General features: G+C 41.2%; 1 protein-coding gene across 1 annotated transcript in view; it reads left to right on the forward strand.

Moving 5' to 3' along the window:
- COL25A1 (collagen type XXV alpha 1 chain) overlaps positions 1 to 27,766 on the forward strand; it is a 195,579-nt gene that overhangs the window by 15,752 nt on the left and 152,061 nt on the right. Inside the window, exon 3 of the mRNA XM_075929187.2 lies at positions 10,032 to 10,049. Within this exon, the coding sequence (XP_075785302.1) occupies positions 10,032 to 10,049 (18 nt within the window). The remainder of the gene's footprint in view (positions 1 to 10,031; positions 10,050 to 27,766) is intronic.

The raw sequence follows: 27,766 nt of genomic DNA on the forward strand, positions 1-27,766 counted from the left end.
CCATATTGTTCTGATTACTACCTTCACAGGTCTGCTTCTCCTGCTGAGCCTTTTTCTTAATTTTGGTGTCTGAGGTGCCTGTAGGGTTTTACATTTAACTGCTGATGTACATACAGTAAATCATCTTCCAAACCTACAGTATTCCACAAGTCTGTATATTTGCCCCTGACATCAGTGTACCTATGATTTAACTGTTTCATTTTGTTTTGGCTTTTGATTATCCTAGGGTCCAATTGGTATGGATGGAAAGCTGGTAGGTGATTTGTTAAAAACCAGTATAAACTAGGTCTTTCCGCATATCTTTCCTCTTTTCTGTCTTTTTTAAATAATTTATTATAAAAAGTACATTAGAGTACATTTATAGCCACCTTTTGGATAGTTCATCTTGGTATAATGCATATGGCCCTTAGCAACCCAGGTCTGACCAACCACCTCTTCTTCTTGCATTCATCCAACATAACTTGGCTGTTCTCTGTTATCTCTATGTCCTGATCATTTTTTTTCTGGATCATGTTGGGACAGGACCATCTCAGTCCAGAATCTTTGTCCATAGAACTCACTCACAGGAGGTCCATCCAAGTAGCTTCATGATTATCTTCAAAACTTAGCATGATGTCTGCCTATTTGTAATAGCACACCTATGACCCTTTTTGGCAGTCTTTCTTCACTGGACCATCTTTCTAAGGTTTTGAGTTTTTTGTCCAGTGTTGGCTGATGGCATCTGGGTCAGCCTGGTTTTGGTTTTACAGTTATTTGTATCACATTGCAGATACTCTTTCGGGGAAATGGATGCTTTGAAATTGTAATTAATTAAATCAGAGGTGGGTTTTAATTTTGTAGAGTGTATTCTGTCTAGTTATGAGTTGTTACAACAAATATTTTCTCAATTAGAAAATGCATGGTGGAGTTTCTGTGGCTTGTGAGGGAAGATCTTGACATTCTTTATGCACAGGTTGAACCTCTATGGTCTAGGACTCTTTGGTCCAGCAACATCTGTGGTCCAGCAGGACCACGGATGTTATGAGACCAAAGAGCCCCAGCCACAGAGGTTGCCAGCACCTGGGAGCTCACCCGGCAGGCAGCCTGGAGGGCCAGTGGCCTGGGATCAGGAAGCCCAGCTAGAAGCTGGAGCAGGACTGGCAGGAGCCCTGCCAACCAAGAGCAGAGCTCCACATAGAGCCCCTGCTGGCCAGGGCTGTAGATTTGCTGCTGGCTGGGAGCAGGGAGCATCTACAGCCAGAGGCACGGAGCCACTACCGGCCAGGAAGCCCCTTCTAGCCGGGAACATGGAGCCACCGTCAGCCGGGGCAGGGAGACCTTCTGGCAAGAGTGATGTGGCATCTAGGAGTGAAGTCTCACTACTGGCTGGTGGCAGCACTTTGCCCGGGCTGGTAGCCAGGAGCGGAGCCCTGGGAGACCCCATGCCTGACTTCCTCAGGTCTGGCAAATGCCCTCCTTCAGGTCCACTCAGATCCCAAGGGTGCCAGATCAGGGAGGTCCAACCTGTATTTTTAGAAAAAATGTTTTAGGTGGTGCAAATGACTCAGTTTCTGCTCCCTCTCTCTCTTTCTCAACTTCTGAAAGGCACTCTCCTTCAATTTCATTGTCATTCTTTTCTCTCCCTTCTCTCCCTCTTTCTAGTTTGACTCTTCTCTTTGCTTTGATACCAGGAATGCTTATATTTCTTGCCATTCCCTCAGTTTGCTGCCAGCCGCAGTTTCAGCTGGCCACATCTACTTGCTTCTTCTCTCAACCACATCTACTTGATTCTTCTTGCCAACCTTCTTCCCTTCCTTTTTTTAGTCTTTTCTCTATTCTCCAGGGTTCTGGTTCTGTTACAAACTAACCTTCCTGTTACAATTACAACCACCAGTCACTACGCTGCTTCATCTGTACTTTATCATCTCTGTTACTTGTCTGGAAGGCTTTTGGTGTTCGCTTTGATCCTACAGCTGCTTCAGTTGGCCCTCACTTCCTTGCCCATTCCTTTCAGTATCCCGTGTCCTGTCAGTAGCTGATATCAAATTCGCTGGGAGGAGGGGATCATTTAGCAGCCAGGCAAAATCCCTTTGATCAAGATAATGTTGAAGAGGCTTTCAAACTGAACTCCAGAATTTTGCAGCCAAAAATGTTCAAGTGAAACTCAAACCCAATCTGAAAAAAAAGAGAGAAAAAATATGAAGCAACACTGACCACGAGACTCTACTGAAAATGGGAACACTACTTATGTGCAGGAATGGATGGTGGCTAATGAAACAGGTGAGGGACAAATGTCAGTATAATTGCCCCCAGGTATGTCTACACTACAAAGTTAGTTCGAACTAACTTTCATAGGCGCTACACTAGCGCTCCGTTAGTTCGAATTTAATTCGAACTAACGGAGCGCTTAGTTCAAACTAGGTAATCCTCATTCCACGAGGATTAAGCCTAGTTCGAACTAGCTAGTTCAAATTCAGGGGTGTGTAGCCCCTTAATTCGAACTAGTGGGAGGCTAGCCCTCCCCAGCTTTCCCTGGTGGCCACTCTGGCCAACACCAGGGAAACTCTATTGCCCCCCTCCCGGCCCCGGACCCCTTAAAGGGGCACGGGCTGGCTACGGTGCCCGTGCCAGGTGCAAGCCTGCCAGCACCCAGCCAGCAGACCCTGCACCTGGCACAGATCGAGCCACCCACCCGATGCCCCCCAGCCCTCCCCCTCTTCCCGGGACCAGGCTGGCAGCTCCCGGGAGCTTGCCCGGGACCGCAAGAGGCGGGCACCCGCCTGGGCTAGTGCGGACATCGTGGACCTTGTCCACGATCTCCGCACTAGGCACAGGAAAGTGGCCGGCTTGGGCAGGAGAGCTGCCAGCCTGGCCACCCAGGAGCAGGTGTGCAAGAGAATCAAGGGGGTCCACTGAGACCCCCGACCCTGAGCCCTGAGCTTACAATGGCCATCCTGGGTCAGACCAAAGGTCCATCTAGCCCAGTAGCCTGTGTGCCGACAGCGGCCAACCCTAGGGACCCTGGAGGGGATGGACCGAAGACAGTGACCAAGCCATTTGTCTCGTGCCATCCCTCTCCAGCCTTCCACAAACCTTGGGCAGGGACACCACTCCTACCCCCTGGCTAATACCACTCCATGGACCCAACCTCCATGACTTGATCTCACTTCCCTTTAAACTCTGTTCCAGTTCTAGCCTTCACAGCCTCCTGCAGCAAGGAGTTCCACAGGTTAACTCTTTGCTTTGGGAAGAACAACTTTCTCTTACTAGTTTGAAGCCTGCTACCCATTCCTTTCCTTTGGTGTCCTCTAGTCCTTCTTTATGGGAACTAATGAAGAACTTTTCTGTATGCACCCTCTCCACCCAACTTTTAGAGACCTCTATCCTGTCCCCCCTCCGTCTCCTCTTTTCTAAGCTGAAAAGTCCCAGTCTCTTTAGCCTCTCTTCATATAGGACCTGTTCCGAACCCCTGATCATTTTAGTTGCCCTCCCCTCTCCCACCCTCTCTCTTCCCCTCTCCCACCTCCTTTTTCCAGTCTCCCCCAGTTTTGTTCAATAAAGACAGATTCCATTTTGGAAGACACGTTATCTTTATTTTGTACGTCAAGAAGAGGGGCTAGGGAAGGGTAAGTGGAAGGAGATGAGGGAGGAATGGGGCACGAGCCCCCGATGGGGAGGACTGGGCTGGCTCTGCGGGCTTCTGGGGGTGGAAGCTCTCCTACAGCCCCCCGATTGCCCCCTCCCCCCAGATGGCAGCCTGCAGCAAGTGCAGCCGGTCTGATGGCCGAGTGCTGTGATGTGCCCAGTGTGGGCACTCAGGGCACTCCAAGCCAGGACCGCTTTGCAAGCGGGGCACCCCTGAGAACTGTCTGTCCGGGGTGGGGGTCGGGACCCTTTAAGCACAGCCCTCGGCTAGTCTGAGACAGCATCTCCACGCTGTAAGTCCTCCTCTGATGCCCTGCCGGCACTGCTTCCAGCCATCCTTAAGCCTGGTTCAGGGTCCACTTAATGTGGACGTGCTAGTTCGAATTAGCAAAACGCTAATTCGAACTAGTTTTTAGTTCTAGATGCGTTAGTTCGAATTAGCTTAGTTCGAATTAACTAATTTGAACTAAGTTAGTTTGAATTAGCGCTGTAGTGTAGACATACCCCATGAGAATAGAGGGTTTGCTATACCATCTTTTTTGTATAATGTATTGGCATTTTTACATATGCAGCAATAAACATATAAAGGAGACAAATGAAAAGAAGCAATAACAAAAACTGTTCTATAACTGCAATTGTTGGTTAGTAACAAAATATCTGGGCTATGAAGGGTATACAGAAATATTTATTGATCAAAAAGGGTTAATAGCCATGAAATAATTAGCCTAGTTGACACAAGTCTGCATATTATATGTTCACATTTGAAAGGAAATTGTGCAATTAGAGTGCAGCAGACGCAGAAATCTTTTCCTGTCTTAGGGGTGCTTTTATATTGGTTATCCAAATATACAGCTGCATGCTGGATAATTCTGGTGCTAAGACTGAGACAGCCACTATAAATCAACCTTATTAAGGATGATGCCGTCCTTATGCTCCTGAGAATTTTCACAAAGCACTATGGCCCCAATCCACAAAGGTATTTTGGCACCTAAATCTCTGGTTTAGGCATCTAAACCCCAATTGGAGGCTCCATTGCAATCCAGAAATCTCCTGTCAATGCATACACTCAACTTGGTACTGAAAATTTCAGGGTAAAAATTATCTAGGCAATTAAGTTTCTGCTTCTCAGTGTGTGCACTGCTGCCTCCCTTTAGGCACCCACAAGACCAGGGCTGGCCAAAATATAGCATGCAGGCTGGTCTTCAGCCTGCCAAACCACCGGATCTGGCCCGGACGCAGCAGAGAGCCTCAGGCAGACTCCCTGCTTGCCCTGCCCCCACACACCGCTCAGAAAATTGACTGCTAGGTTGTTTGTGTTTCTTAGCTGTGAAATGGAGAGAGTGGGAAGAGCCTTCAGGCACTGCCCCTGTCCCCAGCAGAATCCCATTAGCCAGTTTCTGGACAATAGGAGCTGCTTCTTTGAAGAACAGGTAGCGCACGAAGCACCAGTCTCCCCTTCCCTCAGGCTCTTATTCACTGATACACCTGTTTCAGGGTGGGGCAGGCAGGGAGGCTGCATGAGAAACATACTGGCCTACTTCCTGGGAGTCACCCAGCCAGAGCCTGCCTCTAATACCCCAGCCCCAGCCCCTGCCTTCCCCCAACCCCACATAACCCAAACCCTCTGCCCCCTTCCTGAGTCTAGATCCCTCCTAGACCCTGCACCCAAATCCCTTGTTCCAGGTTGCAATCTACTCCTGTCCTAGGTCACAACCCAAACCCCTGCACTGCAATCCCCTGCCCTAGGTCACAACCCCTTCCTGCCTTAAGTCACAATCCAGACTCCCGCATACCAGTCCACTGCCTCCTTCACCCAAACTCCCTCCCAGACTTCACAGGCCCTCGTTCACCCCATCCCTTACATCAAGCTCCCTTCTGCACCTAACCTCCATCCCAGACCCCACACCTCCTCCATTAATATCATGGAAGAGTGTGGCCCTCGACCACTTTTGAAAATCTTGGCCCCACATCAAAGATTATTCTCCTCCTCTGCACAAGACTCTCCTGCCTAAGCCCCAGATCAATTGATGAACCTGCAACGATCGGATTTTGCTTGTGGGGCCTGCTTGTGGGGCAGAGGTGCCTATCCAGTTGTGTCCTATTTACAACTGAGGAGACATCTTGTAACTTATAGCACAGTGAATGTAAGAATGGACATACTGGGTCAGACCAAAGGTCCATCTAGCCCATTACCCTGTCTGCTGACAGTGGCCGATACCAGATGCCCCACAGGGAGGTATCACAACAGGCAATCCTGACGCTATGCCTTCCCTGTCACCCACCTCCAGAGAAACAGAGGCTAGGGATACCATTCCTACCCATCCTGAATAACCTTCATGAATTTATCTAGTTCTTTTTTGAATACTGTTAAAGTCCTCGTCTTCACAACTTCATCTGGAAAGGAGTTCCACAGGCTGACCGTGTGCTTCCTTTTGTTTGGTTTAACTGCTACCTATTAATTTCATTTGGTGACCCTTATTTCTTATGTTATGGGAACAAGTAAATAACTTTTCCTTAATCACTTTTTCCATGCCAGTCATGATTTTATAGACTTCTATCATATCCCCCCTTAGTCTCCTCTTTTCTAATCTGAAAAGTCAAAGTCTTTTTAATCTCTTTTCATATAGGACCCATTCCAAATCCGTAATCACTTTTATTGCCCTTTTCTGAACCTTTTCCAATGCCAATATGTCTTTTTTGGGGATGAGGCGACCACATCTGTACGCAGTATTCAAGATGTGGAGTACCATGGTTTTATATAGAGGCAATAAGATATTTTCTATCTTATTCTCTATCCCTTTTTAAATGACTCCTAACATTCTGTTTGCTTTTTTGACTGCCACTGCACACCGAGTGGATGTTTTCAGAGAACTATCCACAATGACTCCAAGATCTTTCTCTTGAGTAGTTGTAGCCAAATTAGTCCCCATCATATTGTATAAATAGTTGGATTTTTTTCCTATGTGCATTACTTTACATTTATCAACATTAAATTTCATTTGCCATTTTGTTGCCCAATCAAAACTGCGTTTGATGTGATCTTTCTGAAGCTCTTCACAGTCTGCTTTGGTCCTAAGTATCTTGAACAGTTTAATATCATCTGCAAATTTTGCCACCTCACTGTTTACCCCTTTCTATAGATCATGTATAAATAAGTTGAATAGGATGGGTCCCAGGACAGACTCTTGGGGGACCCCACTAGTTACCTCTCTCCACTCAGAAAACTTACCATTTATTCCTACACTTTGTGTCCTGTCTTTTAACTAGTTATCAATCCATGAAAGAATCTTCCCTCTTATCCCATGACAACTTACTTTACTTAAAAGCCTTTGGTGAGGGACCTTGTCAAAGGCTAAGTATACTATTACACTGGATCCCCCTTGTCCACATGTTTGTTGACCCCCTCAAAGAACTCTACCAGATTAGTACAGCATGATTCCCTACACAGAAAACATGTTGACTTTCCCCCAACAAATTCTATTCATCCAAGTGTCTGACAATTTTATTCTTTAACTATAGTTTCAAGTAACTAATTTGCCCAGTACTGACGTTAGACTTACAGGTCTGTAATTGCCAGGATCAGCTCTAGAGCCCCTTTTAAATATTGGCATCATGTTAGCTATCTTCTAATTGTTAGGTACAGAAGCTGATTTAAAGAATAGGTTACAAACCACAGTTAATAGTTCTGCAATTTCCCATTTGAGTTCTTTCAGAACTCTTGGATGTCTGCCATCTGGTCCCAGTGAATTGTTACTCTTAAATTTATCAATTTGTTCCAAAACTTCCTCTAATGACACCAGTGGTTAGAATGCTCATTTGGCATGTGAGAGTCCAAGATTCAATTCGCCCTCTGTTGGAGACGGAGGAAAAGAATTGAAAAGAAGTTTCCCATACTGCTGAGAGGAGGGTTCCTACTTCTCAACTAGGGAATACTCTGATAAGGAGCTTCGTCAGTCTCTTCTGTTGAAGCTGTTCCACTGTGGATAAATAACTAGAGTGATTGGAACAGAGGGACTGATCCCTGGGTCTCCCACCTGCCAGGCAAGTATCCTATGCAGACTATTTGAAAAATTTGAAATTTGTATTTTGTGTTTGAAATTTAAATTTGAAATTTGTATTTGAAAAATTTCCCACTATCACCAACCCCAGTTCAAATCAGCTGTCTGAGCAATGTTGGAAGTTGTAGGGTGAAATCTTGATCCCATAGAGTCAGTGGGAATTTTGCCACAATTCCACACATAGTGCGTTGACTGTCAATCCTAATTGAAGCACTGGATCAATTAAATCTGTTCCCAGTACAGCTAGATGACTCAGTGCTGAAAACACCATCAGCAGTTGAAACAAGCTGCTCCGGCCCCCACTGGTTAAACGGAACCAGTAAGCATCACCTGTTAAGGGTGATGCTTATCAGTTAACCTTTCACATCTCTAGTATGGACATTTGTATGCAACTCAGTGGTAGGTACTCACAAATGTGTACAACTGACTTTGAAAATCTGCCTTGACTTCCTTCTTAGGTCAGTTGAAGTCAAAATATAGTCTTTTATAATATTTCAGAATATGCTATAGCTTTCAGATATTTCAGAATATGCTATGGCTTTACATGTGTTTGTGAATCTGTGTATATATGTGTGTTGGTATTGTTCCAGATTTGGTTTATCTATAGTGGGCTCAGTCCTGCAGTCATTACTAGGCAAAATTCTCATTGATTTTAGGATTGGGACCAGCATGTACATCTGAAGTGTCACTAACTTTAAAATTGTTACAGCTAAGTGGGATGAAGTATAGGCTTTTGGAAAATCCATGAGACTTGGGTAATTCTTTTCATCGCCTTGGATTAACCTAGTCTGATATATCAGCCCCAGAGTTGACAAATTTAGAAGCATTATTTTACATTACAACAGTTTAACAACTTTAAATATTGTTTTGGCCCTAAAAATGAAGCTTGAAAATCTTCAAAAGTGGCTGGTTTTGAAACTCACTCTTCAGAAAGAAGGAATATAAAATGCCAACCACATCCCGAGTGATGGGAGTTTGTAGTTCTCATTCAGTGCTTGTGTGATTACTACAATTTTACTATACTTTGACTGTGATAGGTATGTAATATTCTAGTACTATTTGGTGATCATAGAATTCAGATTACAAATACTTATTGTAACTCAAAGGGACATTTTCTTCTGTATTTAGTGTAATAAAACCTGACCAACTTTAAGCAAAAAGTGACATGGTTCAGAACATTTGTTTGCGAGTAGAAAGCATCTTGATTATGCTCTTTATCATTCTGGAGAAAAAAATGGTTAAGGACAGATCAAGTTGGTTAGAGGTCATATAAACCTTTAAACCCATTTTAAGAATTACAATATCCAGATAAAGTGAAGACATTTTTTAGTTCCTTTAAAAATGTCTTTAGGCACAGTTACATTCAACAAAAGGAAAGGTTTTTCTCACTAAACTAGAATATTATTGAGTTACTAGAAAAGCCAATATCTTAGCTAGTTCAAAAAGCTCCAACATTTGTCTCCTTGTAAAAGTTCCTCTTTGTCTTCCAATGTGATTTGATCCTCTGTGAGGTTGTAGTTCACAATCACACTTACTATATTGTACCATAATACATTTCCTCTTCACATTTACCCATGGAACTTGCTAAATTTTTCCAGGGGAACCCAAGATACAGGGGCCCTTATGGCAGAAAGTACATCCAGAAAGGGATTGTAACAGCACAGGATTCCTGTAAGTCCTCAGTCTGTCCCGGGGCTCAGCTGACCAGATCAGCACTGCCTCAAAAAAGTCCGTGAAGGAGCAGATTGCATGTCAGGGAGGATATAGACAGGAGATGCATTGAATCATGTATCCACAAGAAACCTCTGCTGTCAGGAATCCTGTGGTACTGCAACCTCAGTTTAAACCTATGCTCCTTAGGCAGGCGTGAATAGACCTTGTAGACCTGCCTGATACGTGTGCTCCCCCAACATGCAGCCTTCATTAACATAGTAGACAGTAGTTTGAACCTCCTTGCACCAGTGAATCAAGCATGATTACTGTGGTTTAACAAAATAAATAAAGCCCAATGTTTTTATCTCAATAAATCCAATATCTGTGTTTTCTCCCTCACTCCTGTCTGGTTAAGTCTTTCTTCCATTATTTCTGAATTGCACTAATCTGATCAGTAGAACTATGAAATTTCTTAAATGAAGTTTTATTGATGTATTATTGTCATAATTTTCCACGGATTAGTTCATTATGACAAACAAGCACTCATTGAACATAATGAGGAGACTCCAGAATCTAATGTTATGAAGATTGCTTCTTGCTGCAATGTTCACCTCCTTATCAGAAAACTTTTGTCAGGTTCTATTCAGATTAGTGATACCTTTTTGTAACATTCTCTCTCTTTCTCTTATTTTTCAGGGTCAACCTGGTCCTCAAGTAAGTGTCTTTTTCTTTTACACTAGATTATGCCTAACTGGAGTGAATGGAGTTCTGATTATCTTCAATTTCTTTGTATTATTTGGGACTAGCATTTTTTTAAAAGCTGGTAATCATTACACAACACAGTAGACCAAATATTTCCCAAGAGAGAAACATGGGGCCCCCATATGGTTGTTTTAATTTCATCAGCTGTTTAACCAGATGGTGTGTTTAACAATGTATTACCAAATAAAGCAGATCACTTAACTACGGGTTGAAACTTTGCCACGTAACTTTAAAGGAAGATGAAATAACTTAGCAAATGTGTAGCAGGAGCTGGTTCACATTAACTGCTTATTAATCACATGCTAATAATGCTATTGTAACCCAGGCAGGATTCAGTTCTTTCAGTTATTGCACTGGCTATTTTGATTAATTATATACAGTCCCTAAATTAGTTCTGCTTTGGTTCAGAATAGCACAACAATATGTCACCTGAAGTGTAATTAAAGAAATGGGAATTCAGTGAAAAGGAAATTCATCCTCAGCACTCAGTCAGACATAGAAAATAAAAGAGGAGAAGTATTAGATACAGCACAAATTATATATAAGTTACTTGGGTTATATTCAGAAAAAAATGGAAGGATAAAAGGGAAGGAGGACTAGGCAAAACTGAATTGGGTTTTAGTTAATATAAAATTAAGGTTCTGTCATTTTACATGGTTGTAGTGCATTGTGAGAGCTTCATAGACTGATAGTTCCCAAGCCAGGTGGAACCGCAGTGAACATCCAGCCAAACCTTCTGTATGACGTGCCATAGAATGTCCTCAAAATAATTCCTAGAACATGTCTATAAGAAAGATTTCTAATCTTGATTTAAAAATGTAAGACTCCACCATGATCATTGGTAGATTATGCAAATGGTTAATTACTCTCACCATTAAAATGCCTGCCTTATTTTCCATCTGAATTTCTGTAGTTTGAAGCTGCTGCTATTCAATTATATTTTTTCTGCTAAACTGAAAAACCTATTATCAAATACATATTCCCCATGTAGATACTTTTAAAAGAGAAACAAAAGACCCCATAACCTTCTCTTTGTTGGATTAAGTATAAGAACACAAAAACGGCCATTCTGGGTCAGGCCAAAGGTCCCTCTAGCCCAGTATCCTGTCCTCCAACAGTGTCCAAAGCCAGGTACCTCAGAGGGAATGATCAGAACAGATAATTGTCAAGTGATCCCTCCCCTGTAACTCATTCACAGCTTCTGACAAACAGACGCTACCCATTCCTATCCATCCAGCCATTGATGGACCTATTCTCCATGAATGTATCTAGTTTTTTTTCAAACTCTGTTAAAGTTCTGGTCTTCACAACATCTTCTAGCAAAGAGTTCCGCAGGTGTGTGGCATGAAGGAATACTTCCTTTTGTTTCTTTTAAACCTGCTGCCTATTAATTTCATTATATGACCCCCTAGTTTTTATATTATGGGAACAAATAAATAACTTTTCCTTATTCACTTTCTCCACACTAGTCTTGATTTTATAGACCTCTATCATATCCCCCTTAGTCTCCTCTGTTCTAAAATGAAAAGTCCCAGTCTTTTTAATTTCTTCTCCTATGGCAGTCATTCCAAGCCCCTAGTCAATTTAATTGCCCTTTTCTGAGCTTTTTCCATTACCAAGATATCTCTTTTGAAATGAGATGACCACATCTACACAGTATTCAAGATATGGGCATACCATGGATTTCTGTAGAGGCAATAAGATATTCTCTGTCCCTTTTTTAAATGATTCCCAACAGTCTATTTGCTTTTTTGACTGCTGCTGCACCTTAAGTGGAGTAGGATTGAACTCTTTGAGCCCAGTGCTACAAGGCATATTAGATAATTTATCAACATTTTTCTTGAATTGAGGGCACAGAACTGGACATACTATTCCAAGAGAAGTTGCACCAGTGTCAAATACAGAGGTAAAATAACCTCTTTACTCCTACTCAGGAGTCCCTGATATATGCATCCAAGGATCATATTAGCTCTTTTGGTCACAGTACTGGAATAGAAGCTCAGGTTCAGGTGATTATACACTATGAACCTCAAATCTTTTTCAGAGTCACTGCTTCCCATGATTGAGTCCCTCCAGGGGCAACACATAGGGGCCCCCACACTATGGGCAGGAGGGGGCAAAGGGCCAACCAGCAGCCGTCGAGGCCAGAGTCCCTAGGGGTTCCGGGGGACTAGTGGGGGGAGCGTATGGAGCCTGCAGCAGGGGTCCACCCCCATGTACTCACTGGCAGCAACAGGGGAGGGAGCAACTCAGCCCTAGCTCGCTCACTCTGCTCTTCCGGTGTGTCGCTAAGGGGGAGGGAAAGGACCACCATTAGGAAGAGGACTGACACGGCTAGGGAAGCAGAATAAACTAGGGCTGCATTGCTCCACTTCCCCTGCCACTGCTGATGAGTGCATGTGGGCCAGACCCCTGCTGCAGTTGTCAGATGTCCCCCCCCCCCCCCCAATCTCTCTGGGCCATATTGCTGAAGGGAAGGGATTCGGGGGAAGAGGCAGGGTGGGAGTGGAGCACAGGCAGAGCAGAGGCAGGACCTGGGGCAGAGGGCAGTTGTTCTGGCTCTTCCCTGGGCTGGATGGGCGTGTCATATGCTTTTGTCTCTTAGGGTTTACCGGAGCTGGCTAACACAGGTGCAAATGACAGGGTTTTACCATAAATTAGCTAATATGGATTATTTTAAAATACAGTGTATATTTTTTTAACAAGTGCCATGACACACAAAATCTGGCAAGAAAGCCTGGCCTACAGAGGTGAATGGGAGTGGGAGGCACTACAGCAACATTTTATAATCAAAATATTTCAATTGTTGGCTTAAATTTTTTTTTTTTTTTTTTTTTTTGCCTGAAACATTGCTTCCCCATTTAGGTTTTTTTTTTAATGAAAAATGAGTATTTTTACAGGAAGCAGACACTTTTAGCAAACCATCATCCCCCAATTTTGATTACAAGTTTTTGATGAGCCCTGGTAGTAAGTATTTTTTCCAGTCTTAATTATGCTCATGAGGAATTTGTAGTGCAAAAAGTTAATTGGCTTGGCAAGGGTTCCTGGCTCCAAGAATACATTTCCTATGCTGACAAAGGGAACACTTAGAAAGTGTCCTTTGTTCTAGGCCTATTTGTTTGCTCTAAGAGCAGAGCTAAATTACAATATTATGTCCTACATTAACACCTATTCTTAGGTCAGCCTAGATATGTACTAAGTATTTATTACATCCAAGCAACCCGTATGTAAATACGACATGTAAATAAATTTACAATCTACTGGAAAACAGCCCACATTCTTACATTTAAATGTTATTGATTTAGCATCGATGAGGTTTTTTTCTAATAATACAGTATAAAAGATTAATTGATTTTATGATTTTCCTATTTCAGCTTAGTAAAAATGATCTCCATATTACAAACCAGGAACATTTTCTATTAAAGCTTCTGCTCCTATTCTACTGCTGACAATATTGAACCTGAAACATAACTATAGATTTTTTTCATAGCTTTTAAATAGTACAGCACCAATTTATGGTTACTTTTTTCCCTTTAAAAAGAAAACAGTTTAGAATACCCTACTGTTAACGGGATTACTCTGAGGAATAGTGGCAATACATGAATCAGCGCTTCATTATTTTAACCTGGAAAAGCCTGTGCTAAAATTGTTCCAAACTGCATCAGGGATATCTTACTTAGAATATGAAATCCAGGAGTGATACTTACCAAAGTGGGTCATTTTTATAGTGAATCCATAGGAGCAAATTTACCCCTCAGGCATGATCATGCAACAAGTGTTGAATGCAATTAAAATATACATACATATATTAACAGAAAACTACCTGTAGTTTAGGTAGTGAGTTCTACATGGAATGTAACACCCAGGTAATGAAAGAAGATGGGTTACACTAATGAGAAGAGGAGTAACTTTTGTTTTTTTCTAGTAACAAAAGTTGCATAAATGTTAGAAAACAATGAACATACTACAACAATAAAAGGGAAGGACAATCTTGCTTAGGAAATCCCATGATAAGCTTTTCCAGTTCAATGTTTATACAGTGCCTGGCACAATGGGATCCAGATCTTTCTGATATAGCTGTAATACAAATAAAAAATAATTCCCACCATCAGTAAATAAAAATACTGTCAAAGTGCTTAACTGGGGCTCTGTTACAATCTCCTCATTTCCCCCAGCATTACAGGAAAGTACCCTGGGCCTGGCCTTTTCCTGGTGCAGCATACTTCTTCCAGTGTTTCAGCATAACTACTTAGGAGGAGTAGCCAAAGAGGCCAAGCCAAGACACTGTTCAGGACATCACAGCCTTTACAGAGACTGGTCTACCTTCAGTAGCTCTTCACATCCTTATTAGAACAGCGTAAAATATTAACATATAGCAAGTGCATAACATTACACTGACAAATATCAGGTGGATGTAAAATTCTTTCATGGACATTTCACAAATGTGAGAACAGGCAATATCTGATTAAAATATATTTACATCCACTGTAATGTTATGCATATACTATAGGGGAACTGCAACACTTTTGTGACAAATGTTTGCACTTCTGTAACTTTGAGCTTCCTTAACTTTCAGCTTTGAGCATCAATACTGTTACATTTGGTCTCAAAAGCCCCATAGTATTTGTTCTCATTTCCTCATTGGCTGAAGCTACTCTAAGCAGTCAGTGGATTTAGCAGGAAAAAAAACACTTTGACATGTTTTCTAAGAGTGGTGGATTCATATTGTACTTTTTTTCTGTATCAGGAAAAAAAATCTCAACAGCTCTGTGTGTCTTGTGTTGCAGTGTGTGGGGGAATAGCCATTTATCATCCCTTAATGAGCTTCCAGGTTTCTAGGGCAGTACTGGCCATGACTGGAGGTCCTGCAAAGACCTGGAATAGAGAGCAGTGCATCCATCAGATATACTAGTGTGCAGAGTAGCAGGCAACAAGTCCCTTGTGCTTAAATTGCAATCACTGAATAGATTTGGAAGGCAATTGTGTGGGGATAATGGATTGCAAGACCTGGTGAGTTTCTCTATAGGTGCAGGTAGTTTAGATAGCCATCCACTTTCAGCCTTTTTGAGGTACTTCCCTCAGTAAATATATATGTAATTTAGTTTTGGGGAGTCTGGTTCATATCAGGCTGCTAGGCATGGGTGCTGTAAAAACTATAATCATGGTATATGTGTCATAAAAATCAACAGGGTTGTGGATACACTAAAGAGTTGGAAAACAGACTGGGTTATTCGCTGCAGCCCCATTACAAAATAGCCTAACAACGCTATCTCTTTTTTGCTCAAGATGGCTTCCTTTTCCCCAGCTGCTCCAAATTTAGGTTTACATTTATCAACAGTTTCTCTATGTGGATTCTTGCAACATTACCATGGGTCGAAGGGGATGGGCGAGGGGGAGAGACAGGCTCACGGTGTGCAGAACCAAAACTAGGTCTAGAGAAGTAACCTGTGACTGCTAATGCAGAAGAAAGACTGCCCCATTTACTGCCTCCTTGTCCATGGGCATCTCAGCAAACTGCAGTCTTAGCTGAAGGACTCTGGCTTCTAGTTATCCATGAGCCAGAGATTCTTGTCAGCTAACTCCCACCCCAATCATTCAATGTTTTGTCATAATGAATGAGAGAAGACCCAAACTGACAAGAGATGGCTCTTTCTCTCTTAGTAGCTGCTGATTCCTTACTTCATCAAGTGGTCCCCGTTCCACTGAACTATAAAAGGAGATGTACCCATTTATTATGTGAAAATGCCATTTGTTAGTGCAGATTTGCATTATGTGTGGTACATAGGGTAGGCAAGACAAACTTAAGCTCCAAACTTTACAAATTTGATCAGTGTTACATAAAGTTATGTACAGTCTCACAAATCCTGGATTTCTAGGCACAGTGGATTGAGTTCAGTATGGAATTGATGTCATTAGAGCCAAAATTTCAGTATAGGTGTGCTTGGGAGGATTAGATTATCAATAAACATCACAAAATGGCAATTTCACCTTCTACAAACAAACTGAATAAATTTTTTCCCATCAGTGGTAATCAAAATTTACAGTAGGCAAATTCAGAAAAAGCACAGCTTTCCTGTCTTTAAATACTTGTCTAACTCTCCTTTCCATTGTTTAATTCCCCCATGATTTATCAAAACTCTGAAATTGTAAATTGATAAAAATAAGAAAAAATGGTTATAAAGAAACATCCATATTATCCATTGAAACTTTATACAAAAACCAGAAATTTAAACTGAAATTTAAGTAACAACCAATAAGCCAATTTATATACCTCATTACCATAATCTTTCATTTAAAATGAAGCCAAAAAGATTTGTGCTTATGAATATATTAGGTCAGTTTTTTGTTTCTCCTACAGTAAATAACTTTATAAACAGTACAGAGAGCTACTGCACTGGGTGTTTGTGATGTCTATGTCTATTGAATGGAAAACATAGAACCCTGATATCTTATCCTGGCAAGTGCTGAAAATTAATGGGGAATTACTTTCTTTTTATCATAAAATCATAGAATACTAGAACTGGAAGGGACGTTGAGAGATCAAGTAAAGTCCCCTGCCCTTACAGCAGGACCAAGCACCATCTATATCATCCCTGATGGATGTCTATCCAACCTGCTCTTAAATATCTCCAGTGATAGAGATTCCATAACTTCCCTCGGTAATTTATTCCAGTGTTTAACCAACCTGACCATTAGGAAGCTTTTCCTAATGTCCAACGTAAACCTCCCTCACTGCAATTTAAGCCCATTGCTTCTTGACCTATCATTAGAGGCCAAGGAGAACAATTTTTCCCCTCCTCCTTGCAATACCTCTTTAGATACTTGAAAACTATGTCCCTCTCAGTATACTCTTTTCTAAATTAAACAATCGCAGTTCTTTCAGTCTTCCCTCATAGATCATGTTTTCTAGACTTGTAGTCATTTTTGTTGTTCTTCTCTAGACCTACTCCAATTTCTCCACATCTTTCTTGAAATGTGGTGCCAAGAACATAAGAATGGCCATACTGGGTCAGACCAAAGGTCCAGCTAGCCCAGTATCCTGTCTTCCGACAGTGGACAGTGCCAGATGCCCCAGAGGGAGTGAAGAAAACAGGGAATCTTCAAGCAATCCATGTGCAATCACCCGTTTCCTGCCTCTGACAGCGGATAGGGCTACCATTCCTACCCATCCTGGCTAATAGATCCTAACTGCCATGGATTTATTTAGTTCTTTCTTGAACCCTGTTAAAGTCCTGGTCTTCACAACCTCTTCTGGCAAGGAGTTCCACAGCCAACCATGCACTACGTGGAAAAAAAACCTTCCTTTTGTTTGCTTTAAACCTGCTATCTATTAATTTCATTTGGAGACCCCTAGTTCTTATGTTTTGGAAACAAGTAAATAACTTTTCCTTATTCACTTTTTCCACACCAGTCATGATTTTGTAGACCCCTGTCATATCCCCCCTAAGTTTCCTCTTTTTGAACTGGACACAATATTCCAACTGAGGCCTAATCAGTGCAGAGTAGAGCGGAAGAATTACTTCTCGTGTCTTGCTCACAACACTCCTGTTAATGCATCCCAGAATCATGTTTGCTTTCTTTTTTGAAAGTGTCCCACTGTTGACTCATATTTAGCTTGTGGTCCATGATGACCCCTAGATCACTTTCTTCAGTACTCCTTCGTAGACAGTCGCTTCTCGTTCTGTATGTATGAAACTGATTGTTCCTTCCTAAGTGGAGTACTTTGCATTTGTCCTTATTAAACTTCATCCTATTTACCTCAGACCATTTCTCTAGTTTGTCCAGATCATTTTGATTTATGACCCTACCCTCCAAAGCATTGTATGAGAAAATAAAAATGTACTAACTTTTTATAATAAGGAAGAAGACACATTAAATAATGGGTCTGCATATTTTGAATGTTCTTTATAAAGTTATTTACATCATTTATAGTTTTGTCTATATGTAAAGGTGATTCTCCTCTCAGTTGCAATCATTTCTATTCAAAATATGGAGTCAATAGATTTACACCAGTGTAAATGAGAAGAAAGTTGGGACCAGACTCTGATAAATTGGGCTCTTAAACTAATTAATGTTGTTGTTATTACAGTGGGGGTTTGGAGGAAAAATAAATACAGCTCACTTCGAGCTACCACATATATGATGGATGCAATCAGACAGAGAATTAGATAGAATGCACAATTCTATTTGCTATGTGTGCATTTTGACAGCAAGGGCCAAAATTTACTCCCATTGAAGTTAATTGGAGCTTTTCCATTAACTTCTGAGGGGTTAGGACTGAGCCTTGAAAAACTGTGTCTCATAAATAAGCTTATCTGAACAAAGTCACTGAAGTATCTAACTGGTAGAACTCCAGAGAGTATTCTAGACACTTTATTACTTCTCTTTTTTGGACCTGTTCAGTAATCTTTCTTTTTTACAGCCATAATGTAATCTTTATACTGTACTGAAATTTAATGTGATCTTTGCAGGAAACACTTAGCCAGCATTAAGTTGTGTAACTCGTGAAACAAATGCCATATCTATGGTCTATAAATTCTTTACAGTGGTAGCCTAGTAAAAAGCAACAGACTTGATTCTTCTTTGGCTCCAGTATAAATCTGTTGGCTTCAGTAGAATTGCTCCTGATTTTCACCAGAGAGAGCTGGAGAATTGGGCTCAAGATTTTTTGTTGATGTCTGATGTTTTAAAAAACAAAACCCGCATGCGAACACAGCCACAATAAGGTGTATGCCATTTACTTTCATAGAGTAATTAAATTAATAATAATAAGTCTCAGATGCCTAGCTGCATTAGTCTGTATCTTCAAAAACAACAAGGAGTCCTGTGGCACCTTAAAGACTAAGGGTATGTCTACACTAGCCCCCTAGTTCGAACTAGGGAGGCTAATGTAGGCATTCGATGTTGCAAATGAAACCCAGGATTTAAATATCCCAGGCTTTATTTGCATCTTCCCATCCGGGCGCCATTTTTAAATCCCCTTAGTCCGAAATAACTGCCCGTGGCTACACGTGGCAGTCAAACGTTAACTCAAACTAAGTCCTTAGTTCGAGTTAACTGTTACACCTCATTAGCCTAGTTCGAACTAGGGGGCTAGTGTAGACATACCCTAAGAGAGTTATTTGGGTGTAAACTTTCATGGGTAAAAATCACTTATCAGATACAACATCCATATGTATAACAGTTTGGAAAATGTATTGATTAGAGGTTTGTCTATAACAAGGCACAAATAAATTCAAAAACAATTTTTTGCGACAAAAATTTGACAGGAAGGGACATGTGTGCTTCACTTGCACTGGATAAATATACACCTGGGTGCGAGTAACTGAACAGAATAATGTAAATACAAAGGGTGAGTTTCTATGCTGGAAACACAACATGGAACTCACACAGGGGAGTGGCTAAGTCACTGTAAGCCTTTGCACCCTACCTATCCTTTGGCTGCTCAGGAGGCTGGAGAGGTACCTGATATTTATGGTAGTCTCCCCAGGGCTTCTCTGTAGGTGAAAGCACTAAGCAAAATCTCCACAGCACTACATACTAGGCCTTCACCCTCAAAATACCTTTCCCAGCCCTATCCATAGTCCACCCCTCCCACTGTTTTTGCCTGGTCTTGTGAGGTTGTCCTTGAAGGGTAACCTTATAGCTGTCTTCTGCAGTACTTGTGCTAGATGAGTCTTCCCAGATCAGATCCAGGGATTTTAGGGTCCCTTAATACCATTCTTGTCCCCTTTTTGCCAGGTGTAAAGGATGTAGAGTGGGGATGACTAGCATGAAAAAATATATTTCCAGTTGTCTTTACCTGCTTTGTGAAGAATGTGTATTTTGCTTTTTCAGTTTCCTACTTAGAGTTGCAATTCATATAATCAGCTTTGGAGATCTTGTGCTCAGATAGCAGAATATTTAAGTGCTTGCCAGCAAATCCAGGTACTGATATTGTATAGACTTATTCTTCTGGCTCAGAAAGCTGTCTGGTCAAATCTTTTAATCCCAATAATATTTTAAAGATGCTCTCAGGTTTTTTACCATCCCCCCCCCAAATAAAAAAATATAAACCAGTATAACAATCAGAAAGAAAACCATTAGAGTCAGCAACATTTGCAAACAGGGTTTTGTGCAGGCTAACATCAGTGCCAAGGTGCTTGTCCAAAGCTATAGGCTATGTCTGCACTGGCGGGTTATTGCGCAAAAACAGCGGTTCTTCTGGAAAGTGTCCACACTGCCCACCTGCTCTTGCGCAAGATGATTTACAGTAAGTACTATGTGGTAAGAGAGGCTTCTTGCACAAGAGCTACACTCTTTTATAACAGGTGTAAGCCCTCTTGCGCAGGAACTCTTGCGCAAGAGGGCAGTGTGGACGTTTCGCAGGGGTTTCTTGCGCAAGAAAGCCCTATGGCTAAAATGGCCATTGGAGCTTTCTTGCACAAGAGAGCGTCCACACTGCCATGGGCACTCTGGCATAAAAGCACATCTCACACATGGCAGTGTGGACATGTTCTTGCACAAGACTTCTTACACAAGAATCCTTGTGCAAGATGTTCTTGCGCAAGAAGCCGCCAGTGTAGACATAGCCATAGAGTTTTTTCTTCCTCATCTCCTGATGAAGGAGCTTCTCAGGAATAGCTACATATAGTAGATGAAGACCAATTGGAGGAATAGATTCTTTAAACCTTTTGCAGTGTGCTGAGCCTTCTTCCCCATCTGCCAATTAAATTCATGGGAATTAAGGGCACTTGGAACCTTGCAGGAGTTGTTGCTGAATTAGGCCTTGGAGGACCTATGTACAACTTAATCAAATAATTACTAACCAGGGTCTGAAAGAGAGGTTGCAGGAATAACAAATTGACCAGCTACTTCTTTCTGAAGGGTGTTATCTCTAGCTTCTTTTGATAGGCCCATAGTTTCTGAAATCTACCAATACATCTTTTAAGACAAAACTAGGGAATCTGTTTCCCTCTTCTCACTTAACGTTAGTGTTAAGTGGAAACATACCATGCACGTTCTATCTTTTTAACGGGTAATTGATTTCACACTCATCACTGTGGTATTTTTAGGGCTTAAATTATCTCACGTCAAAATGACTTGGATCCTGTAATTCTGTATAGTATTACTCTACAAAGCACTCATGAGTATAACAACCAATTGCAAGCGTATTACTATGGTTCTATTTCAGGTCTACAAATAGCTTGTCAAAAAACAATTTAAGAACTATGAAACGTCTTGTGTATTCTCATAACATTTCCTACTTTTCAGTCAGATTAAAGTTACATTTTTCTTGTATAATTCTAAAAGCTGTGAAAATGTGGTAGCATCCTCTATGTTTTATTAGGAATTATGTCAGAGCAAAATACCATACCATATTCGAGAATATAATATGGTATTTTACTATCCTACTTCATATGTTTTGTATTCTATATTAAACACCTACTCAGCCATTTTAATGATCCCCATGCTCTCGTTCAGTTCTAAGTTCCAGCTCAATCTGTTGCTGATCCCTACCGTTCCAATGGAGCTAAATAAACAAACAAAAATAATCAAGAAATCTGAGAAACTTAGTTATTTCTCAGGCTGTTGGGTTGCTTTAAAATATGAGCTGACCTATACTATCCAAGGCCTGATCCTTTATCTTTTGTGAGAATAAATCAATTTTTATTCATGAGGGCTACGTCTAGACTGGCCCCTATTCCGAAATAGCCATGCTAATTTCCAACTTTGGAATAGGGAAATCCGCGGGGGATTTAAATATCCCCCGCGGGATTTAAATAAACATGTCCGTCGCTTTTTTTCCGGCTTGGGGAAAAGCCGGAAAAAAGCGTCTAGACTGGCGCGATCCTCCGGAATAAAGTACTTTCAGGTAGGAATAAGAGATCCTCTGGAAAAGGGCTTTATTCCGGAGGATCGCGCCAGTCTAGACGCTTTTTTCCGGCTTTTCCCCAAGCCGGAAAAAAAGTGGCGGACATGTTTATTTAAATCCCGCGGGGGATATTTAAATCCCCCGCGGATTTCCCTATTCCAAAATTGGAAATTAGCGTGGCTATTTCGGACTAGGGGCCAGTCTAGACGTAGCCCAGAGGTATTAATGTTGTGCCAATGTTAAAAAGGAAAGATGAGGTGACAATTGTCATCTGGCTAGTCTGATGTTAATCGCTGGCAAGATAATAGAAAAGCTGATATGGGATTCAATTAGACTCATAGACTGTCAGGGCAGACCATTGTGATCATCTAGTCTGAGCTCCTGAACATTGCAGGCCGCACACACACCACTCTTGTAATAGAGTCATAACCTCTTTTCTTTTTCTCTCTCTCTCTCTCTCTCTCTCTCTCTCTCTCTCACACACACTCACACACACACACTCACACACACGTGACTCATAACCTCTGGCTAAATAATGGAAGTCCTCAAACCATAGCTTAAAGCAGTGGTCTCCAGCCTTTTTAAGCACAAGATCACTTTTTGAATTTGTCAATCCAGCACCTATCTCAAACCCAAATACCTTTGCCCCACTGCCTTCCTGACCCTTCTCCAAGGCCCTACCCCGCTCATTCTGTGGATTACAGGGGCAGGCAGACTCCAAGGCAAAGGGCAGAAGCAGCATGGCAAAAGGGGGGAGGGCAGCTGATGTCCTGCACTTGATATCCTCCCAGGCCAAACCAGTCAGGATCACCTGTCAGAGGCTCCAAAGTCTACTAGCAGATCCCGATCTCCTGATTGGTGGCCACTGGTTTAAAGACTTCATGTTACAGAGATTTCATCATTTACCAATGAATAAAGCATAGGACTGTAATTAATTCTAGTCTGTGGAAAATAGGTGTTACATAACAAACCTTTAGGGTATGTCTACACTACCCCGCTAGTTCGAACTAGCGGGGTAATGTATGCATACCGCACTTGCTAATGAAGCCCGGGATTTGAATTTCCCGGGCTTCATTAGCATAAGCGGAGAACCGCCATTTTTAAATCCCCGCTGCTTCGAACCCCGTGCAGCGCGGCTACACGGGGCTCGAACTAGGTAGTTCGGACTAGGTGCCTATTCCGAACTACCGTTACTCCTCGTGAAACAAGGTGTACCGGTAGTTCGGAATAGGCACCCTAGTCCGAACTACCTAGTTCGAGCCCCGTGTAGCCGCGCTGCACGGGGTTCGAAGCAGCGGGGATTTAAAAATGGCGGCTCCCCGCTTATGCTAATGAAGCCCGGGAAATTCAAATCCTGGGCTTCATTAGCAAGTGCGGTATGCATACATTACCCTCCTAGTTCGAACTAGGAGGGTAGTGTAGACATACCCTTATATCTTTTTTTGATGAGATTACACCTTTGGTTGACAAAAGTAACATATTAATATAATGTTGTTAATATATAATCTATGTAGGAGCGGGGCAAGAGGCTGAGGCTGACAGGCCAGAGAAAAGCTGGGAGAAGAGCAGGACTGGGTGGAAATCTCTCCCTAACCCTCTTGAGGGCTGGCCTGGGCCCCATCAGGGTCCCCCAACATTCCTACACACCTCACAGTTTGGGGATCATTGAAGTAAAAGCCGTCTAGTTCTATGGTTTACTCCAGGAACAGTCCATTAACTCTCTCTCTTTCTCTCTCTGTACGTGCATGTGTTTTCTTCATTGCCTTATTTTGACAGCCTGGCATTTACACTTAGAAAATACCAGGTACTAAGAAGGCCTTAACAAGAATTGATGGCTAGAAGCTGAAATCAGACATATTCAAATTGGAAATAAGGGACACATTTTTAATAGAGGGTAATTAACCTTTGAAAAAAGCTATCAAGAGAGAGTGGAGTGAATTATCCATCTCTTGATGTCTTCAAGTCAAGACTGGATGCCTTTCTGAAATGTATGCTTTTGCCAAATAAAAGTTGTGCTTTAGCCAAACACAAGTTATTGTGCTCAATACAGGGATAACAGGGTGAAATTTAAGGGTCTGTGATATACAGGAAATCAGACTAGATGATCTAATGGCCCCTTCTGGCCTGAAACTCTATGAATCTATGAGTAGTGCAATTGAATTCAGCAGGACTGCTTGCAAGTATAAATGTTCCTTATGTGTGTAGGGGCTGGAATAGGCCCTCCATTGAAAAATCCACATTTTATTGAAGTCCATGGGAGTTTTGCCAGTGACTTAAGTGGGTCCTTGATTTACCCGAAATCTTCAGTAAGGGCCCGGTTTATAACGCCTTTTGCACATGAGTAAACTCACATGAATAAGCATTTGCAGGAGCAGGCTTCAAAACATTTAACACTTAACAGTATTATTACAAATACCAAAATATTAATGCATCATACCCTCTCTTTCAGATTTTAGCAGGAATGTAATATATTATAGGCTTTTGATGAGGTGCTGGCATGCATAGCTGTGCTGATGCATTATTCTGCTTATATGCAGATTGGTCACATTTACACGAGGATAACATGATGCAAAAAGAACTTAGTGCCGTAAAAAATACTATAATTCTTTTCATAAAGACAGGTCAAAATGTCCTCTTCATTTTCAGTAATTTGCCTGTTTGCATCAAGATGGAGCATGGCATGCTGCAACCTGTAATCTCTGCAGGTCACCAATGTGTATAGCAGGCAATAATTCAGAACTCGATGGGCCATTTTCTGCCCATGGAATCCACTTTGGATGCCCTGCTATATAATAGAGGCTCTTGGATAGTCTTAAATACTGCCATTCATAAGGAATGTTAAGCATCATGAGCTGCTGGGGAATATTTAAAAGAATCACATATTTCCGAAGAAATATAATACAGTTGCATTATACTGTATGTCTGTTAGTGATCATTTGCCAAAAGAATAAATATTCATTTATATATACACATGTGTGTAATTTCCCCTGAAGATGGCCTGAGTTTTGCAGACAAAAATATTAGTCTTAGGAAAATTTTTAGTTTTGTTTTTAATAAACTCGATGTTGTTTAAAATTGCTTCCTTTTAAAAAAAAGTTGCAAGCCTCCGAGGTTACAAAAAAATCCTTTTAGTCACCTTGTGCTTATATATGCATTAGTATAAATATGTGTAAGTAATGTACAATCATATAGAATTTATAGGGTGTTTCATCTTCAAAAACATTGTACATATTAACTACTAGAAGATGTATCCAGCATTGCTTGGGTCCTTAACTCAAATAAGTTTAGTTTTTCTTCCTTTAAATAATTGTTCTGGGGGTGGGGCTGGAGATATGGGGTTCAGTGTGCAGGTTGCCCTGGGGAGAAAGGGCAACCCCAACCCCTCTATCACTGCAGCAGTTTGAGGCCAGATGAGAAGTGCTTGCCATGGCCACTGCAGCTGGCAAAGCCAGGGAAGGGATATATGTCCCCTGTCTGGGAGACAGACAGACACACCGATAGACATACAAACAGACTAACTCTTTGAAATATACAGTAGATAGCTGTCCCTTTTTCCATTCCTGCCCCCTACTGGTCCAATCCTCCTACCAGACCTCTCCCTTTCCATTTTATGAGAAACAATCAAATTCCAGGCACATCCCATTGTCTTGGCACAACCAAACCCTTATCTTGCTTTAAGTTATAAGAGGAAGCTGCATATCAAATTTGGTAGTCCCAGCTCTTACCGTTTAGGAGGAATTCTTGAACAAATGGACTCATACATGAATGGACAGACAGACTGAGGCACATTTCTAAAATATATAGTAAGAAAAAGATTTCTCAAAATACTTCAATAAAGTATTTCTTTATTATCATTTATTGCAGAGGGGGAAACTGAGGCATTGATGTTAAGGACTCGATCTTTCTACTATCACTCACACAAGTACGATTACTTATACATGTAGTCCGATTGACTTCAGCTGACTTACTTCTGTGAGCAAGGGTTGACAGACCCAGGTTAGAGCCAGAATTAGAACCCCAAAGAGTCTGACTTTGTATTGTCACAACTCTGACGGGATGGTTAGGTATCTTGTAGTGTCCTCTTGGATTGAAATTTGCCTCAGATGGATTTAGGTTGTGTAAAGTTCTACAATTCTTTATTACCCATAGTTGATTAATAGCCATAATGTAATTTGTTTTTAAAAGATGTTATGATTTGTTTACACAATGTCCAAGGTTGCAATAACATTAGTGGACAGAAAAACTATTTGAGGACCTACAGGATGTGCAAGGTAAAGTGGAAAAGGAGGAAACATATGGTCCCACAGGAAAATTTAAAAAGCAATTTCAATAGTGCAAAATTTCATTCCAACATTTTTGTGTGTTATTTTCCCTAGCTTTAGCATACCCAAAGGATAAAAAAGTTACCTAGACTGTGAAATAATTCCTTCACTCCTAGGGCATGGGGATTATATTACAATTTCAGAAACTCTTCTATTCCCTTGGGCAATATTTTACACAGCTAAGGCTTCATATTAATATTTTACTGCTATTGCCCTTCTAACCAGTCATGATTTATATAATATAACCTGCCACCTATTTTACAGTTGCATTATATGGTTGTATCTGTAGACATTTCTAAAAGGAAATCTAAATTGTTCTTTGGTTTTCTTATTCCTTGAAAGAATGAGCGTGTTTTGTAATGTAGTTTATAGTAAAATTTAGAAGAGAAAAAATACAGTACAAGCATTGGTTGAAATATTGCTCTAATTGGTGCCAAGATAAATCCAGAGTAATTCCACTCAAGTAAATAGAATTACTCTGGATTTGTCTTCGTGAAACTGAGAGCAGAATTTGGCCCCTAGATTTTTAGATGTCTATGTTAAAAGGTAAATTCTAGTGCCGCTCAATATAGCTGTTCAACTAATTGCTTTCACAGTACTTTTTAACACCCTGTTTCCAATTCTGTTCAGTTATATAAGCGCAAATTTTATATCTATGTAACTAAGAGTTGAAATGAGCCTGAAATTCTTCCAAAGAGGCATCTGCCATTTAATAGAATATATTATGAGACGTCGTTTTATTGTTGTTTTATTATTTTCAATAATTAAATCTTGTTTTTAGGTTGTCACACCAAACAATCTTGAAAGAAATCATTCAAATCTGGAAAAAAATTGCAGTTGTCATAATTCTCAAGTTGACATTTACCACAAATTAGTATATAGTTACTTCACTAGAAATTGTGCTGTAAAATGTCAATGATGATGAATGCTCAGTGCTTAGATAGTGATGAACCTCATCACTAATCAGATGCTTTATAGTTTTATTTCTAGCAATTTAGCTTAGGCAAAAGCGACGAAGAGTCCTGTGGCACCTTATAGACTAACTGAAGTGTAGGAGCATAAGCTTTCGTGGGCAAAGACCCACTTCGTCAGATGCATGTAGTGGAAATTTCCAGAGGCAGGAATAAATATGCAGGCCAGGATCAGGCTGGAGATGACCAGGTGGATCCAATCAAGGAGGATGAGGCCCACTTCTAGCAGCTGATCTGGAGGTGTGAATTCCAAGAGAATAGAAGCTGCTTTTGTAGTTAGCAAGCCATTCACAGTCTTTGTTTAATCCAGAGTTGATTGTGTCAAACTTAAAGATGAACTGTAGCTCAGCAGTTTCTCTTTGAAGTCTGGTCCTGAAGTTTTTTTGCTGCAGGATGGCTACTTTTAGATCTGCAATTGTGTGTCCAGGAAGATTGAAGTGTTCCCCTACAGGTTTTTGTATGTTGCCATTCCTAATATCAGATTTGTGTCCATTGATTCTTTTACGTAGGGACTGTCCTGTT

Source organism: Pelodiscus sinensis, chromosome 4, assembly GCF_052426305.1.
Source record: "Pelodiscus sinensis isolate ZL-2025 chromosome 4, ASM5242630v1, whole genome shotgun sequence".
Taxonomy (NCBI): Eukaryota; Metazoa; Chordata; order Testudines; family Trionychidae; genus Pelodiscus; species Pelodiscus sinensis.